Source organism: Brassica napus, chromosome C4, assembly GCF_020379485.1.
Source record: "Brassica napus cultivar Da-Ae chromosome C4, Da-Ae, whole genome shotgun sequence".
Lineage (NCBI taxonomy): Eukaryota > Viridiplantae > Streptophyta > Magnoliopsida > Brassicales > Brassicaceae > Brassica > Brassica napus.
Genome location: NC_063447.1, coordinates 10,069,404 through 10,088,307, shown reverse-complemented (window position 1 = coordinate 10,088,307; position 18,904 = coordinate 10,069,404). Strand labels below are relative to the sequence as shown.

The 18,904-nt window shown below is 34.5% G+C and overlaps 3 protein-coding genes across 29 annotated transcripts; all 3 read left to right on the top strand.

Moving 5' to 3' along the window:
- Window positions 1-764: 764 nt before the first annotated feature.
- On the top strand, window positions 765-3,449 carry LOC106444794 (novel plant SNARE 11). The gene is made up of 9 exons (XM_013886226.3): window positions 765-1,442; window positions 1,521-1,710; window positions 1,795-1,832; window positions 1,915-2,009; window positions 2,108-2,187; window positions 2,264-2,320; window positions 2,406-2,498; window positions 2,918-2,992; window positions 3,081-3,449. Exons 1-9 carry the CDS (start codon window positions 1,366-1,368, stop codon window positions 3,168-3,170), a joined length of 795 nt encoding a protein of 264 aa, XP_013741680.1. The 5' UTR covers window positions 765-1,365; the 3' UTR covers window positions 3,171-3,449.
- Window positions 3,450-4,405: 956 nt separating this feature from the next.
- Window positions 4,406-11,470, top strand: LOC106441183. Of its 27 annotated transcripts, none has more exons than XR_007321982.1 (13): window positions 4,406-4,759; window positions 4,831-4,991; window positions 5,141-5,262; window positions 5,507-5,603; window positions 5,697-5,771; window positions 5,868-5,956; window positions 6,033-6,089; window positions 6,239-6,431; window positions 6,542-9,377; window positions 9,550-10,366; window positions 10,450-10,539; window positions 10,616-11,078; window positions 11,173-11,470. XR_007321982.1 is itself a non-coding variant. In XM_048753518.1 (9 exons), exons 4-9 carry the CDS (start codon window positions 5,583-5,585, stop codon window positions 6,536-6,538), a joined length of 330 nt encoding a protein of 109 aa, XP_048609475.1. In that variant the 5' UTR covers window positions 4,415-4,759; window positions 4,831-4,991; window positions 5,141-5,262; window positions 5,507-5,582; the 3' UTR covers window positions 6,539-6,961. The 27 variants fall into 27 exon arrangements, 5 of the variants coding, with proteins under 5 accessions (XP_048609475.1, XP_048609474.1, XP_048609473.1 ...); XR_007321976.1 differs by having other exon boundaries at window positions 4,407-4,759; window positions 5,493-5,603; window positions 6,312-6,431; XR_007321977.1 differs by having other exon boundaries at window positions 4,407-4,759; window positions 5,493-5,603.
- A 2,336-nt stretch (window positions 11,471-13,806) lies between these two features.
- On the top strand, window positions 13,807-17,441 carry LOC125585094. Its single transcript, XM_048753515.1, has 2 exons — window positions 13,807-16,743; window positions 16,824-17,441. Exon 1 carries the CDS (start codon window positions 14,737-14,739, stop codon window positions 15,301-15,303), a length of 567 nt encoding a protein of 188 aa, XP_048609472.1. The 5' UTR covers window positions 13,807-14,736; the 3' UTR covers window positions 15,304-16,743; window positions 16,824-17,441.
- Window positions 17,442-18,904: the final 1,463 nt, after the last annotated feature.

Below are 18,904 nucleotides of genomic sequence, written 5' to 3'. Positions count from 1 at the left end.
TGTCTTCTTTGAAGTTAGATAAATCCACAAATTTTAATCATATTGAGTAAGTTCACATAATTCATTTCAAGAATAGACGAATTTATGTTATTTTCAATTAAACAGGTCATAGCTCAATAGAGACTATCATGAGCATGATTAATGCATATTTGTTAGTGTGAGATTCTTATCGTAATATAATATACGAGCTCTTAGATTTTAACTAAAAAAACTAAGAAACGTTTCTTAGCTATTTTTAGTTAAAAGCTAAAAGAATGTTTCTTATATTACGCTAAAAACCTTACCCTAAGAGACTTGCATTAATCATGCTATTAGAGCATCAACATCAATGGTATCTTGATAAGTTTTTGAGCATTTTAATAATCAAATAAATAGAAGAGAAAAGAGAGAGTGTGAGAAAAAGAAGATAACATGAGAGAAGTGTCTCTGTGGTACTAGTGACCAAAAATAAAACATGAGAAACTTTTGTAATATGTGTCTTCTTATCACTGATTTCCTTTTATTTATGTTTATAATTTATTTGTAAAATCAATTATATCAATATTATGTTCTTAAATTTTTTGATGAGAGACAAATGACCAATGCAGATGCTCTAGGAGTTTGCAATGATGTTTGTGTGTGTGACAACATTTATATATAACCTAGTATTCCCACATATATTCCCAAGAGAATGTTTTGTGTGAACTGAATCCATGACCTTACAATCTAACTTCATCCACTTATTTATTTGTTCAATGATTGATGTCATTGTATCTTAATCATTTCGGCAGACAACAAAAATGTGGAACGCTGATGTGGTTTTTGATTAAAGCGTAGATTTGGTTTTTAATTAAAGGAAGGGAGACTTTGCAATCTATCTTACTTGTAAAGTCAAGTGATCGTATAAGCTACTGCAAGAGTTGCTTGCCGTTAGATCTTGAGAGGTGAACAATCCTGACGCCCCGCGTTATACGAAAGAGTGCATATACAGCAAACGACGTCGTATCGTGTCCCACTGATTATCCCGACAGCCCAGGTTTTCAAATCTCTCTCTCTCTATCTATCTTATTTCGTCGTCGTCCCGTTGGAGCCAAATCAAATGGCAACAAAAGACCTCAGATGATTCTATCTCTAACGTTATCGATTTTTTTTAAGACATCCCACATTGTTCTTCCTAGATCTGTAATAGTATATATATATAATAATCCAACGCATTTGGTACGAGGTTTTGTTCTGTAATCCCGACATCGAGATTGGGATGTTTTGTTCGAAGAGCAAGATGATGATTCGATTTGGGATCTGAAGAAGAAGAAGAGAGCACATTGTGTGTTTTTTTTTGTTGTTGTCTCTGGGTGATATAAGAGAGAGAGAGAGAGAGAGAGAGAGATGGATCCAATATCGGCGGTTAGCGAAGAGCTGGCTGAGATCGAAGGACAGATCAATGACCTTTTCCGCGCTTTATCGTGAGAATATTCCATTTCTCATCTGTTCATAATGATGATGTCTCATGCTAATGTAATGTTTGCTTTTGGTGGCACCAGGAATGGATTCCAGAAGCTGGAGAAGATCAAAGATGCTAATAGGCAGAGTAGGCAGCTCGAAGATCTCACTGACAAAATGCGTGACTGCAAGAGCCTTATTAAAGATTTCGATAGGGAAGTCAAAAGCTTGGAAGGCGGCGGGAACGATGCCAACACTAACCGTATGTTGAACGATAGACGACAATCTATGGTACGGTACCCTTTTTATTCTTAACTTGATCACTTATTCATCTTAATTCAAGAGTCTTTATAATGTTGTTGTGTTTGTCTGCAGGTTAAGGAACTAAACTCATATGTCGCTCTTAAGAAGAAGTACGTTTGCTTATTCTGTTGCTTGTTATTATGTTTCTGGTGGTGGTTGATGATAAATGAGGATGATTTTTTTTTAATACAGATATTCATCCAGTCTAGCTAGCAATAATAAGCGAGTTGATCTTTTTGATGGACCCGCTGAAGAAAACATGGAAGAGAATGTCTTATTAGCTTCCAGTAACCCCTTTTTACTTATCTAGTCCTTTGTTATTATATGAATGCACCTACCTACCTACCTACCTAGAGTATTTACTAAAAGCTTTAATCACTTTCAGACATGTCCAATCAAGAACTCATGAATATAGGAAACTCCATGATGGATGACACTGATCAAGCCATTGAGAGAGGCAAAAAGGTCACTATTAATGTCCATTTTCCCATTTCATAAAAGCAGAATCTCACCGTATTTTTTATTGTGGCTTTGACAACAGATTGTTCAGGAGACTATAAATGTGGGAACAGATACTTCAGCGGCTCTCAAGGCTCAGGTTTGTGCTTCTCTTCTAAATCTCTCAGCTGTTTCTTTACAACATTCCACACCTAAAGATAGCTTACCTTTTCACCAATGTTCAGACCGACCAAATGAGTAGAGTTGTCAACGAACTCGATTCTATTCATTTCTCACTCAAGAAGGCCTCCAAGCTGGTCAAGGAAATTGGTAGGCAGGTCAGTCCCCCAAAATCTTATTCTTACTTCTTGTTGATACCATGATAATGAGATATGGTTTTGGAGTTTTGAGTTACCGGTCTTATTGATTTTCCTTTTTAGCATTAGATTAAGCGTTTGGTGGTTTTTCCTTTTTTTTTTTAGTTAAGTTTAAGGTACTTTTTAATTTAGGTTATGATCTCTTTATATTGTAAGTTTGTAACCTATAAAAATAGCTTCTTTATAGGTTACAAAATAGCTTCTTTATAGGTTACAAACTACTGTTTAGGTTAAAGATTACTTCCAACAATTAACTTTAGTCTCTAAGAGAGTTTAGGGTAAAAGGAAGCTCAGCTACTTCTCTTTCATACAGTTTCTAGCTATCAGCAAGCTTCCTCTTGTCCCTTTTTACTTACTTTCTGCTCTTCTTCCTCTCTCAGGTTGCCACGGACAAATGTATTATGGCATTTCTTTGCCTTATTGTCATTGGTGTCACAGCAATCATCATCGTCAAGGTGCACCTCTCAACTTTCCTTTCTTACCCATATATATATATTATATACAACACCCACAAAATCTTCCTTTTTTTCTCCTTTTGGATAGATTGTGAACCCAAACAACAAAGACATCCGTGACATACCAGGCCTAGCTCCACCAGCCATGAACAGACGTCTACTCTGGAACCATTACTGAAAACGTTTGGGCACACGCTTCTTGCCGCTGTAGTTGAAACCGCCTCGCTTGAGGAAAGTAACAAGTTTTTGTTCCCATGGCGCATGACTGCTCTGCTCATTTCAGAAATTGAAGGAATCAAAATTCCCTTTCGTTACAAAACAAGAATCAAAAGCCAATCTATTTTTTTTTTGTTCATGTGTTTGTATAACAGTGACTCTTTTATGTGCCTATATCAATGTGTATTTTTGTAAACGTAGTCTATGTTTCCTGTTCTGGTAATAACTATTTGTTCCTCTGTTTTCACTTGTAGGAGTAGACGACTCGCATTATTTGTGTCTGTGAAAGTGTATTTGGTTCCTTGGAAGAGCAACGAAATCGAATATTTAATTTTATTAGTCGTTGCAACACACGAGGAGACGTACACTATGAGTCCGAAAGCTGCTGCTCGATATATTAGCAAAAGATCGGGCTTGACTGACCGGTTGCTGTTGCTCTCGACTTTATTCGTTCTCTTGTTTGTGTACCTATCTATAGGGGATTAGCATTGATGAATCCTTTCTCCACTTGAAACTAGCTAGGAATCATCACTCATAAGATCATCTGTAGTGGATCACTCTATTATATTTTTTTTTCTTCAAAATAAAAATAATTTTATAATGGAATTAGGTTCTACTCTAATGCTACTCTATTTTAGAATGAAAAAAAAATTGACAAAACATAATGAATTATATTCTATTTATGGAGTAAACGTATATTTTACTCAATTATAAAATAAAAAACAGAGTAGATTATGAGCATTTTATCTCAGAGTGAAAAATATAATGATTGGTGATGCTTTCACAGTTTCATTTATGGGGTAGATTTTTGCAATCTAAGTTGTAGGTTTCATTTTAAAAATTTGAAGGACATTAAAAATGTTACGAAGCAATCAAAATAGGGTAGATTTTTGCAATCTAAGTTGTAGGTTTCGTTTTAAGAATTTGAAGGACATTAAAAATGTTACTAAGCAATCAAAATATTGGATTTATCCAAACTTTGATTCATATTATGCTCTAATTATCATATAGTAGAAGTTGTATTTTGGCTTCAACGTCTATCTATCTATTTATATCTATCTATATATATAAAAGATGGTTTTATCCCTCCTGGTTGCGCCACGCCAGTTGCCACCTAGATAATTTGCTTCTTCTCGCGGCGACACGTGGCAGCGTCCGTGTGAAACTCGGCGTTTCATTTACGATGGAAACGTACCGGGCTTACTTCGTGTTTCATGATGGGCTCTAGAAATGTTATTCACTGCAGTCCGAAAGATGCTACTCGCCTCTAACCCTAATTTTGATCGATCGCTTGAAAGCATTTCGTTCATCCTTTTCTGCAGCGGGTATGACGCCTGCGATTCCTTTATCTCGATCTCATACTCTCTTTCTATCTCTTGAGATAATCTGATGCGTGTTGTTATGGCTATTTCGAGAATCTTCTTCTCTGACTTGAAGTCAGGCAAATGCTCTTACGTCGTCCAGCCAGGGCTACTGCGGTTCTGGGATGCGAGGAACGTCAAACGCGGTGGTGAGCTGATGTGGATCGATACGCTGCTTATGGACGTGAATGTAAGATCGATTCTTCAATTTTTTTTGTGTAGATATGTATTCGATCATTGATGAAGCGTGTTGGGCTGTAGATTTAGTCTCTCTGTCCGGCCAGGTTACATGGGGCTCTCCCTCTAACCCTAACTCCGCTCGATCGAAGAATTTGATATCGTCTCCCCTCTTCGTGCGGCCGCCGTGACGTCTGAGCTTCGATATCTGAAACGGCCTGAGTTATGGACTTCGCTATCTAATGGTCTGAGTTATGGCTTTTGCGTGTTCAATCACCATAAGCTCTCTCTTTCTCTCTCGATAGTTTAATTTTCTCTCTTTATCAATCTGCTATTTTTCATGGATTGATTTTGTTTGTTATTCATTTCTAAACTATTTTGATGTATTTTTCAGTGTTTCTACCATGCTTTGACTTAAATCTTCAGGGCTCTCATTCCTAAACAATGGCTCGATTCCATTTTTCTTGGGGTGACGCTGACTATCACCATGAGACACTTGATAATTTGAAAATTGCTGTATGTTCTCTTCTTCTGTTTGGATGATTGGATTTAATGTTTTTGTATCTGCAGAGTTATTTTTGGGTTCTTTAAGTTACGCTTGATATCATGGGATATCATATTTCTAATCAATGGTTTAGTGTGTTTGCTTTTAGTTATTTTTTTTTTCATTTCCTAATAGCATGAGATCTCTATTTTCTTAAGCTTCTAGGATGGCAAATTCTCAAATTCACTTTTCTGATTTGAAGGCTGGCCACTGTAGGCAATTTGTGGTGATCCGTCTTCTTCGATAATGGAAGGCTCACAATGTAATAAAGGAGGGATTTTATAATGGTAACATGGTCTTGCTTGACGAGAAGGTTCTCTTCTTCAACCTTAAAACCTTCCATCTTTTATTGATTTCCTATTCTCCTACTTCTATAACCCTGCTTTTACAACCCTTTTAAATTAAGGATCCATCACCACACATAAGCTTAACACTTTCAAGATCTATTGAGGGAAGCATCAACCGTGACATTGATTTTCGGGTTTGTTTCTCAACTAATAACGTCCCAACAGACCTTTCCTAAAAACAGATTAATAAATCATGTTTACTCAACTTATGTAACAAATGTTTTTTGCAGATGTTTTTGGTCAGGTGATGAGTATCAACCTTTTGTAACAATGAAAGCCAGTCTATTCAGCTTCTGATGTTAATAATCCCAATGGACAGGTAATTTTCCACAACGATAATGGTTTAGTGCATCCAGTAAAGATGGTTTTTAAATAACGTCGACCCTCCTCTGCAGAGAAACTACGGTTTATGTCAGCATTATTTATTTGATAGCTAATCTACTTCATGAAAGGTAAGTACTCTTGCGTGTTGAGCCAAATGTGACGAATACAACCAACATCTATACGAAATTAGTTGGAGATGAACATAAATCAGCTCTTATCTGTCAGTTTAATTACATAAAGTTGTCAGTTAAAATCCTTGCCTACTGTCTTATGCCAGGTCGCTTACTTCTGAAAGAAATTTCAGATTATGCTTTTATTTAAATACTACATTAAAAACACATGTTATGTAGAGCTCAGGAAGGCCTCTCTTCAGCTTCTGCCAAGTATGGCAGGATTAAGAAACTTGAATATGTCGCTCTCTCTGAGTGTAATAATACCAACGCCCACCACTTGCTAATTTCGCACACCAGGTAAGGTTCCTACATATTTTACTTATTGTACATATCACCATGAATGAGACTAGATTCACAATAGTTTTGTTGGTAGAGTGGTGAGGACCATCCAAATGATGATATGACAGGGGCTGTTAATCCCTCCATGGATTCAAACCCAATTGTAAACAACATTGGTCCAGATAACACCAACCAGTGTGATACTACTGCAACAATTGAAGGTTGTTCATAAGTGTCTGAACCAATTCCTCTGCAAATTGATCCACTGGTAAACACGAAGAGGAAACAACTGATGGTGGCAAGGGTCCAAATCTTAAGAAGCCCCCAAATGCATGATCACTCCAGCGATGGAGACAATGAAGCTGGCGAAAAAATTCCCAATTCCATTTCCGTTTCCTGGGTTTTTATGCTTCACTCAGTAATGTTGTTGTCTTTTTTAGTTATCCAGTTCTGGTTTTCGTTAGTTTAAGTATAATTGGTACACCTGGTAATTTTAGTATTTATGTTGTGGTCCTGAATTTTTTTTATTAACCAGAATGTTGTTTTCATATTGTTCTGTTATTATTTGGAAACAGTCAATATATATATAGAAACAATAAACAGATTTAATTTTTAAAAATTTCAGTAAGAGAAGTCTGTTGATAAAAAAAAAGTAAGAGAAGTCTGTCTTAGAGACAAGGATTAAAATTAAAATAAACGATATCATATAAATACACTTGCGTAACATGATTTTATATACATCTGAATTTTTAATAATTTTGATAAATTAAATTTGTTGGTAAAAAAAACAAGAGAAATTTTGATCGCTTAATAATGAAAGAATAAGATTAAATATTGTTTCATTATATTATTCATCTTAACACATGTATTTCATAATTATGAAAAGTAAAAATTATAATGAGAAACTATCATATAATGTTTTTTGTTTTTGAAACAGACTGCCTTATATGAGTTTAAATATATATCTATATTTAAGTTTGAAAGATTCTATTATAATAATTGGATATGTAATAAAAATTCAAATAGAATTTTAACAAAAATTTATTACTAAATATAATTTAGTTATGTACAGAATTAATCAATAATATTCGATTAATTTCAAGATATCAAATACAATATAAGAGATCCTACCAAATATTTTGAAGACATTGGTATGTTTTTTTTGCTTTTATATTACATAAAATATATTATTTAATAAAACTAGGATTCTAATCAAATATATCTATAAATTTAGATAATTTGAAGAAACTTCGGGTGTAGATGATTGTGTTTGTCTTATAACTACATATCATATTCTGATGAAGATGAAAATCATATAAACAACTGTATACATATTAAACCATTAAGCTACATTCTCTAAAAAATTATTTTAAAGATTACTTAAAGCAGAATATTTAATATAATAGAATATATTATTTTAAGATATATGCTTAAAATTATATTCTAGCTCTTACTTTCACTTATTTAGTTATTTATACAATATGTTTAATCATGCTAATGAAGACCTTACAATTTTGATCATTACAGTAAAAAAAGAATTTAAAGATTGGTTTGAACAAAATATTTAGAATTCTATCATAATTCTTATATATACTATTATTTAATAATGTTTCAAATAATAGTATAAAATTGATTAGTATACCGTTTAAATTGATGACTCATGACTCAAAATTATTAAGAACACCACAAATAATTAAAATTATTCTTAAAATCATGGAGAAACTGACAACTAAGCAAAATCAATTCTCAAAAGTATAGGTAATCCGACTATAGTACTAAAGGCTAAAATAAATAGTTGTAAAGTTTGGACAAATACCTTAATATACAACAATTCAAAAAATAAGAACAAATAAAATAAAATAATTATTCTCTAAAAAAAATATTGTTTCATTTGAAAAAATCACGATTATGCATGTTATTATGCAATTTAGTCAGGCATCTTTGATGCTCAACATTTTGATATCATATATAAGTAAATAATTCATGAAAATAATTGTTCAAACATAATATATTACCAATCCACTGAAGCAAAATAACTTCAAATATTTAACAGAGGTCATTCAGTATCTGTTATATTTCTTTGTAGATATTTAAAATTTTACTGATAAATTTTTGAGTAGAAGTTCAAATTTTACGTTAGGATATTAAATATAATTAATGTTTGGATCCATAAAATAATCCAGTACACACTATAAATACATTTTTCTATAGTTTAATACACTATTTTAATTCAAAAATATTTTCTCTTAACCTCATATGTAGGAATTAAACATAAAAATTAAAATATTCTAATAAATGATAATAAAATTTGATAAATTTACTAAAAATACATTTTAATATCTAAATTATATATTTAAATTATTATGAAAATTAAGTACGTAGCGCGCGAAATCCACTAAGCTCAATGATGCAATACATCGATTTCGCCATAAAGTGTAACCTGAAGGTTGGAAGCCGGTTTAAACTATATAATTATCTATCTACAAGACCCACATTTTAAGTTTGGAATTAAACGTGATGTATCTACAAGAGCACAAATTATTGAATTCTACGCTAAACCTACCAATCATGATTTCATCCTTATAAAAATTTCATATAAATTATAAATAAACAATTAAATATAAAGAACCAAAAAAATCTAAAAGAACACATACATTATAATTTATTTCTCTTCCACATCGTTATATAATACACAGTCAATTATAATATATGGCTATACATTGTAGAGCATATTCCGCGCTACCGACCTAGTATATCTTTATATATAAAAATATGTTTGCTTCAGGTCCTCCACGTCACTAAATAGCTTAATATAGTGCTGACACGTGTCCCATTTACCAAAGTGATGCGTTTCATTTATCGTCTTCACGAACCAGGCAATGTTTCTAGGGTTTGTCTCTTATTCTGTCTTCAACACCAAAACATTTCTTCTGTGTTCTGAAACCAAAACGATGGACTGGCGAGGTATTTCTCAGACTCACATCGACATCTTCAATCTAAAAATTATTCTTTTTGTATTGAGAATTAGAAAGGGTATTGTTTCCTGATTCACTCATGACCTTCAATCTATTTCTTGAAAAGTTATAGATTCCCGATTTGAATGATTATTAAGGTTTTGTTTATTGATGTTTTTCAGGCGGAGAGAAAAATATAGAACGGCTGAGAGATCAGATATTGTGATGCGTTTTAGAAGCATGGTCTGGAAATCTTCAACGAGGGCTGACTTTATCTCCGGAGATAGCTCGATGGGTTCGATCACATGCTCTGTTCTGTAATTTGTTTCTTCGTTGAGGTTGAATCGAAGAACAGAGGTCGGAGAACAGAGGCTCTGTAGTGGATTTGTTTACCATCATCTACCTTTTTTTCTGAAACTTTACCATCATCTACCTTTCAACAACTTTTCGATTTGTTTTATCTTTGCCAATGGGGTTGGGAATCATAATATGATGACTTATTTGATACTCTTCTACTTATTCTCTTTTATGCTTCAGTTGCGGGATTCAGTGAGAAAATAATAATTTTGGTTTTGATTCATCAATAGAAGATTCATATTTTGATTTTTGTGTGTTTTTGCTTTTTTTTTTTTTAGTATTAGGATTATTGTGACTTAACAACAATGTGATAATGGGAGCATCTGAAGGAAGAGCGCAATAGAGCATTGTAACAAAGAACATCACGTCGTGCTTTGTTTTTTTCTGAAACTTTTTTTTTTTTTAAAGGTTGGTCAAATGGTGAATAAATAAACCAAGTGAGCTTACTGCTACGTGGGGAGTCCAGTTTCACATCAATGGGTTAAAATCCCTCCACCTCCCTCTGATCCTCAAGGTGATTCTAGGTACCGTATATGGTTTAATGACTCGCTTGGACGAGGACGGTGTCGTTTTGAGCTTTAAAGTGATTAGGATAGCTTCTTCGAGTTGATTCACACGCCCGCGATTAGCTATCTAAAGCAAGTATGATCCATACATCATCATCGTTTGAGTAACTCTCTCTTCTATGGTTAGTTATTTGGTTGATTCTTTGTTGTTTCATGCAGTTTAACAGGGATGGAGTTCTGCTTTTAAGGAGATTAGATTCAAGATTGTCTAAAGACTTACCCTCTGATCTCCAGAAGCTCCGTTGTAAGGTATGTTTTCTGACTCTTAAAGCAAAAACTGGTTGGTTTCTTTTTCTCCCCCTTGGTTAACAAAATGTGTGTTTAGGCAGCGTTTGAAGCACTGAAGTTCTCGCCAAGGGTTATGGAGATATGGAAGAAGCTTGCAGAAATTAAAGGATGAGGAGCAAATGTCCTTACATTGCCCTTCATCTTCGACTTGAGAAAGACGTGTGGGTGATAACAAGCTGCCTTACTGGTTTGAGCTCAAAGTATGATGAGATTGCAAGACTAGAAGGGATTAAGCGGCCTGAGCTCTTAACAGCCAAATCTAGCATGACACCTAATGAGAGGAAACTTGCAGGTCTCTGTCCGTTAAATGCCAAGGAAGTTACAAGGTTATTGAGTGAGCTACTGTTTTTCTTTACAACAAATACGATATTGTACTTCCCCATGAACTCAAACCTTTCGCAAAACGAGCTTCGATAATGGCAGCAATCGACTATATAGTATGCAAGGAGAGTGATGTGTTCATGGCATCTCATGGAGGAAACATGGGCTGCGCAATTCAGGTACACACACACACACACACTCTTTTGGTGGTCAATTAAATGTCTGCGTTTACATATTCTCAAGGCTAAGATGTTGAAAACTAATCTTTCACAGGGTCACAGAGCTTATGAAGGACATAAGAAGCTTATAACACCAAACAAAAGGCAAATGCTCCCATACTTTTTGAACAAAACAATGACTGAGACAGAGTCTGAGAAGATGATGAAGAAATTTCACAGTCAATCTCTAGGACAGCGAGAAATAAGGGTTAGCAAAGCTGGAAGAGATGTTACAAAGTATCCTGTTCCTGAGTGTATGTGCATTAATAATCAAACCACTCACACTATTTAAAACCTTTTTTTTGTTGTACATACGATTATTATCTTAAATAAACAAAACAATGACTGAGACAGAGTCTGAGAAGATGATGAAGAAATTTCACAGTCAATCTCTAGGACAGCGAGAGATAAGGGTTAGCAAAGCTGGAAGAGTTGTTACAAAGTATCCTGTTCCTGAGTGTATGTGCATTAATAATCGACTTATTCTTGGGTACCTCTAGCTTCACCGACCAATAGGATTGTGTCATTTCATATTCAGTATCTTTTAAAAAAGAAAACAAAATATTGTCAAATTATATTATCTTTTTAAAATTAAAAAGTAAAAAGAAATAAATAAAAATAGTAGTAATTACAAAAAAAAAAAATTTTAATGTCGTCAGCAAAACATTAAACCCTAAATCCTTATCTCTAAACCCTAAATCCTAAATCCTAAACCCTTGGATAAACCCTAAACCCTATGATAAATCTTAAACTCTAGGATAAATCTTAAACTCTAAATCAAAACCACTAAACACTAAAACACTCAAGGGTTTAGGGTTTAGGATTTAGGATTTAGAGTTTAGGATTTACCCAAGGGTTTAGGTTTACCCAAGGGTTTAGAGTTTACCCAAGGGTTTAGAGTTTACCCAAGAGTTTAGGATTTAGGGTTTAGGGATTATGATTTAGGGTTTAGTGTTTTTGCTGACGACGTTAAAAAAAAATTTTAATTTTTTTTTCTGTAACTGCTATTTTTTTTTACTTTTTTTATTTTAAAAACATAATATAACTTGATAATATTTTGTTTACTTTTTTTAAAGATATCAAATTTGAAATAAAGAAATCCTATTGGATATAGAGGTTCACCCTAGGGGGTGAACCCAAAAATATCTCTTAATAATCAAACCACTCACACTATTTAAAGACTTATTCTTGGGTTCACCCCCTAGGGTGAACCTCTAGGTTCACCAACCAATAGGATTGTGTTATTTAATATTTTATATCTTTTAAAAAAGGAAACAAAATATTGTCAAATTATGTTATTTTTTTTAAATTAAAAGGTAAAAAGAAATAAATAAAAAATAGTAGTAATTACAAAAAAAAATATTTTTAACGTTGTCAGCAAAACATTAAACCCTAAATCCTAATCCCTAAACCCTAAATCCTAAACCCTAAACCCTTGGGTAAACCCTAAATTCTATGATAAATTTTAAACTCTAGGATAAATCTTAAACTCTAAATCAAAATCACTAAACACTAAAACACTCAAGGGTTTAGGATTTAAGATTTAGGGTTTAGAGTTTTAGGGTTTAGTGTTTTTATTTAGAGTTTAGGATTTATCTAAGAGTTTAGGGTTTACCCAAGGGTTTAGAGTTTATCCAAAGATTTAGGTTTACCCAAGGGTTTAGGGTTTAGGATTTAGGGTTTAGGGATTAGGATTTAGGGTTTAGGGATTAGGATTTAGGGTTTAGTGTTTTGCTGACGACGTTAAAAAGATTTTTTTAAATCTTTTTTCTGTAGCTGCTATTTTTTTTTAACTTTTTTATTTTAAAAACATAATATAAATTGATAATATTTTGTTTCCTTTTCTAAGAGATATCGAATTTGAAATAATGAAATTCTTTTGGCTGGTGAACCTTTAATTCATCCTAGGGGGTGAACCCAAGAATAACTCCTATTTAAAACCTTTTTTTTGTTGTTGCACATACGATTATTATCTTAAATAAAAGGGTAATAACATGCTCTTCTTACTACGGTTTCTATGCTTTATTTTGGAACTAAGATCCTATCTTCTCATTCATTAATAAGAAGAATCAAAACCCAATAGATTGAACTGATTCACATAAAGGCAGAAACACGAGATGATTCATTTAAAACGCTTATTAATTCATAAAGCTCAAAGTCTTACAGAAAAGGAACAAAAGAAACTTTGCAGGGCACAAACTTGAACGCTTATTTTCCAGTGTATCAAACTGCCTGCACCTAGGACCTGCAGGTAAAACAGGATCAACAATCATCAAGCAGTGATCCACTATGAATCCCCCAAACGGTTGAGACTGTTTTTTCCACAATTGTTTACAAATATAGTGACAAAATAATATTTAATAATAAAAATTAATAAATTGTGCATATTTATTGAAAATATTTTGATTATATATTTACACTGAGTTGTAATTCAGAATTATATTTTAACTATAGTAAGATTTGTAATATATTGTTTTCTGTTTATAGTTTAACAAATAACATAGTACAGTGATATTATTTATAGAAGTTTTAGTGTATTTAACTCTCATACAACATTCGTTGTCAAAAAAATAAAATAAAAAAAGCTCCTATATAGTGTTTTAGAAAGTTTTTTATTTGGTATGAAATATTTTTTTTTAATAAGAGATAATTTAGTTTTACTTAAAACAGTGAATATTTAATATTAGCTTTACCTATTATAATTTTAATAAAATATATTATAAACACTAAATAACATATAAGAAAGCGAAATTCCCTAAGATAATCATTTTTAAGTTTTTGTCATAAAAATAGTCATCAATAAAGAAAATGACCAAAACGAATTTTATTAAAAGGCAAAAATATATTTATACTCTAAGGTTAACTAATCTAGACTTAATGTTAGAGTTAAGTGGTGGAGATTTGAGGATAGTGTTTCAAAATTTTTTTTAAAAAATATTAAAATTAAAATTTTCAAAATGAAAATGGGTTATTTCGATCATTTTACATCTGTTGCAAATATAAACCTGAAACACAAACCATAAAATCGTTCAAAACTTAATAACATAGATCACAACTAAAGTATACGGGCGGACCCACCCTAGTTCTAGCATATTTTAGCTTAACACACTTATACTTCTTAGCATTCCGTATCTCTTTACATAGGCTCCAATTTGATGATAAGGTACATATAATTTTATTTGGTTTTTATAAACTTTGGAAGTTCCAAGCTCCATAACTTATGTGCGGTCTGGAGTCATCTGCCATTAATAAAATCACAGTTTGATCGTAAATCGTTTTATCTCAAAAGTAGAATTAAGCCAATGATTTTTAAATAATCTCAGGAACTGACAATGTGTTTAGTAAGTGAAATGTAGAAGGGGTTACTTCGTTAAAAGCAAATGTATTGATATGGGAAACAAAAACGTTTCACTAAACCAAAAGGTTAAGGTTAAAAACTTAAAATAGAGTTGGGCTTAATCTCAAATAAAATAAAAATTCCCTTTATAAACTCCGCCTCTCTCTCTCTCTCTAACTTTCTCTAGCTTTCAGTCCATACGAACGGTTGTGTTTCGAAGACATAGCAAGCAATAGAGTTTCAGTGACGAGAAAGCTAAGGAACACGCAAAAAACTACTATAATGGATTTGCGTTTCCATGAAGGAGGAGGAAGCAGCGTTTGGCAGAAATGCTCTAGACACCGTTTCGTCTGCGGTGGCGGCGTTTGTCCTTACTGCCTCCACGAACGTCTCTCCTCACTCTGCCCCGACTGCGCCAGCGATCTCCCGTGTTCATGTACCCCACGCGCCTCCGTCGACGTAGATGTTCCCTTCGCTGATGTCGGATCGGTTGGCCGCGTATCCAGCCTGATCGAATGCGAGCCGGCGTTTAGGAGATCCACATCAATGTCTGTTCCGTTTCTCCGGTCTACTAAACCGGAACCGGTTGAGAAAACCGGGTCGAATCTTGGACCTGGTCGTGGACGTTCGCTCTGGAGACTGTTCAGAGGAGAGAGTAGAAGCAAGACTGGTACGATGATGATGAGGAAGTCGAGATCAGTCGCAGTCTCTGACGCCGGAGAATTGTTGTCTTCTTCTCCGGCGCCGGTGACCAGCAAGGGAAATGGTTGGTACTTTCCAAGTCCGATCAAGGTTTTCCGACAGTCAAGAATCTTGTTTCAACAAAGATCTCCTTTGTACAGAGGTTGAACTCTAGGTTATTTTCAGTTTGGTCTTTTTTTTTTCTTTGCTAAATGCTTTTTTATTTTGCTGATTAATAGTTTGATTAATATGTTTCATAATGATAATGTTGATTTTTTACATGAATCTTGTGTCACCAGCCAAGCTCAAACTCACTATATATTCTCAAAACTCAAATGTTTACTGAACCAAAGTACTTGAAACATATGGTAATGTTTTCTAAACTATAGAAAGTACAAGCACTCGGTTATCGAGTAGTAGATAAAGTTTGATGGCTTTGTAAATATTTTTTAACAAAAACGAGAAGCAGTAACATGGTTACATGTGCATGGAAGCCCTACCAGGCTACCAAACACGTGAATGAAGCAGTCTCCATTTTTTATAATACTATAAACCTATTTGCAAGAAACAAAAAGGGAAGAAGGAACGGGAAATAGGGGAACGTGAGAGGACATAGAAAAGAGAGCCCGACAAGGAGTGGCGACAAACATACGCACACGGTTGCACCATCCCTCTCCCATGTCATCATCACCAATTCCACTTCTCAACTTTTTTCCATAATAAACCTTTCAACCTTTTAATTTTTATAAATTTAACACCGATAGAATATTTCAAGGGTCATATTTCAATCATTCTCCATGTTTTCTCCTCTTTTTTTTTTTGAAACTTATGTTTTCTTTTTTTGAGCTGGACTTCAAGATACTAAAAGCATCATTATCCCTGGTATTTGGGGGGGGTTTCTTATGTTAATAATGTATTTAAAATAAATAAAAAACACTAATATACACAAGAAACGTCGCTTATTTTGGCTAAACAAGATACGATTTTTTTAAGACACGTGTAGGCAGGGGATGATATCGTCTCTTCTAGTACAGCGTCCTGACCTCGGTCTCTCTCTATTGCGAAGAAGGAAGAAAGAAGAAGAAGCCATGGCAGAAACCTCGTCTCTCGGAGACTGAAACCAACCCACGTCAAAGAGATCCTGATCGGAACCCTAGACGAACTCAAACTGGGTCTGAGGTTCTTCAATTTCCTCGGCCTGCACAGAGGATTCGACCACTCGACGGCGTCGTTCTGCGTCTTGATCCACGCTCTGGTCAAATCCAATCTCTTTTCGCCGGTCTCGTTGCTCCTGCAGACGCTTCTCCTCTGCGGGCTTAACCCAAGCGAGACTTTTCACGCGCTTTACACCTGTTACGAGAAGTGTAAGCTTGGTTCGAGTTCAAGCTCGAGTTTTGATTTGTTGATTCAGCATTATGTACGAAGTAGGAGAGGTTTAGATGGTGTTTTGGTGTTTAGGTCCATGACGAAAGTTGGTTTACTGCCTGAAGTGAGAACCTTGAGCGCGTTGTTACATGGTTTAGTTCATTGTAGGCATTACGGTTTGGTGATGGAGGTGTTTGAGGAGACTATCATGCTTTGTTCTCAGCAGCTCAAGATGTCGCCGAGGTAAACATATTAAAAAAACTCATGCTTAAAGGCGTTGAACTAAATTGATCAGCATGTTCATATCTTTGGTTCTTATGTAGTGCCTTGATAAAAGCCAGAAGAATCTGTTGACCATATGGACGATTAAAGCAATTGTGGCTAATGACCTCTTTACTGATGACAACTTTATGGTAAGTCACTTTTTTTTTCTAGTTAATGACAGTGAATTATCCAATGACAATAATGTTAGCTATTTTGGGTGAATAACATTGTGATGCGATGTATTAATTCTCGGTTTCATTAACAGAGCTCTGTTGTGTGTTTTATATCTCAGTGTAATAAAGACTGTGCTTCAGTTCTGCAAAGAGAACTCCTTGAATCAAACGTTCCAGACACTACATAGCGAGTGTCAGGTTTCTCTTAACACAGTAGACAACGTGGAGACGTTTGTTTCTGATATTAATAATGGGAGATGAGACTCTGTTCTTCCTCAAGTGTCTCAGCTTAAGCTTCCCAGGAATAAACTAGAAGACCTTTATGAACAGGTTTTTGCTTTCTCTTCTCTTTGTGGAATTTATATAAGGGCTTTTTGCAAGATTGACTCAAAACTCAAAGTCAAACCTAAAACTAATCCATGTTTTTCTTGGATTTTTCTTTTGCCCTATTCACCCCACAAGTTTATGATATTCACGAAAATACCATCACATTTTTTTTATTTTTTTTTTCCGAAAATGACATTTTTACTCTCTCACCCTCATCATCTTCAAGTAATTACAAGATTGCCATTGTGATCAATACCCCAACCACCATGAACAACCAATTTGAAGCTCTTAATGCACCTAAAATCGATTTACACTCTCTCTTTCTCACTTGTTATGAACTAAAAACAACATCTCTTTCACTTTGCCTCCATATTCATCCAAAAAACTCAAGCTTTTGATTCAAAATTTTTTATGGTTTATAGAGCCATTCAAGCATACTATTCTTGGTGGGTTACTTTCGTTTGAGATTGTGGGTGGTTGGAGAAGACTCTGTGTGCTAAGGAAGTCATCTCACTAGTTTAAGGTATGAAACTGAAATTTTTTCCAGATCTGTTTGTGTAGAAGACTTACCCGTAAGTAGTCTGGCTGTAGAAGACTTACAGGTAAGTCGTCTAGGTTTTTTTTTTAACAAACAAAGCTGGACGACTTACAAGTAAGTCGTCGTATTTAAAATTCAATTGCAAAAATGACCTGTTTGGACGACTTACTGGTAAGTCTTCCAGACGACTTACTGGTAAGTCTTCCAGACGACTTACTGGTATGTCGTCTGCGTCAATGTTTAGTAAACTTTCATTTTCTCTATGTTTACTAATGTGTTTTATTTTGAATTTTTGTAGATGATGCGTCAGTTACATGCAGTGTATGGAGAATGGTTGTTGAATGATTGTCGTTGGGATTTTGTGGTTGATAATGTCAAAGGAGCGAGAATCATTTTTTTGGGGGAAGGTTCGACACATGCTGAACTTCTTGCAATGGCTCAAGAAGATTATAACCTGGACATGAGCACAGAATCTGTGGAGATAACCTACTCATTACCAGCAGAAATGATGCAGGCTCCAGACACCCCTCCTATTCATGTTACAAGTGATAGACAAGTTCGAAACTTGCTCGAGATAACCAAAACGCATGGAGTACGGCTTTGTGTATCAAGCCGTAGCAAGGTGGAAACGGTTTTAGAGTTCAGGGAAGATGATGAAGCTGATGAATGTTTTGAAGATGATGATGATGATTTGGTTGAAGATGAAAATCATGATGGGGAGGAGGACGATGGGGATGAGGAGGAGGATGCTGGTATCTCTATTGTTGCTGAAGCGGACGAGAATGGTGAGGATTACAGTGTTTATGGAAAGGTTGAAGATGAGGGTGAGGAAGATGATGATATGTGTTTTGAAGATATCGAAAAGATTGAAGGAGGAAGATCGAATGGTAACAGTATCTATGTCAGCCAGAGTTTTGTTAGCAAGGATGCACTGCTTTCAGAGCTGCGGTTGACAGCAGTGAGGTTTAAGTTCTCCTTCAGAATATACAAGTCAACGAAAACTCTCCTTGTGACAACATGTCCGGTTAGTGGTTGTCAATGGAAGGTCAGAGCGAGTGTGAAACATGGGACAAACACGTTTTGGGTAACAAAGTATGTGGAA

Bases quoted from the DNA above. Each gene is read 5' to 3' on its own strand.
- LOC106444794 (XM_013886226.3), top strand. From the start codon at position 1,366: ATGGATCCAATATCGGCGGTTAGCGAAGAGCTGGCTGAGATCGAAGGA. The intron at 2,188-2,263 runs GTCACTATTAAT...CTTTGACAACAG, and splicing joins CCATTGAGAGAGGCAAAAAG to ATTGTTCAGGAGACTATAAA. The intron at 2,993-3,080 runs GTGCACCTCTCA...CCTTTTGGATAG, and splicing joins CAGCAATCATCATCGTCAAG to ATTGTGAACCCAAACAACAA.
- LOC106441183 (XM_048753518.1), top strand. From the start codon at position 5,583: ATGGTCTTGCTTGACGAGAAG. The intron at 6,090-6,311 runs GTAAGTACTCTT...CATGTTATGTAG, and splicing joins GCTAATCTACTTCATGAAAG to AGCTCAGGAAGGCCTCTCTT. The intron at 6,432-6,495 runs GTAAGGTTCCTA...GATTCACAATAG, and splicing joins TTGCTAATTTCGCACACCAG to TTTTGTTGGTAGAGTGGTGA.
- LOC125585094 (XM_048753515.1), top strand. From the start codon at position 14,737: ATGGATTTGCGTTTCCATGAAGGAGGAGGAAGCAGCGTTTGGCAGAAA.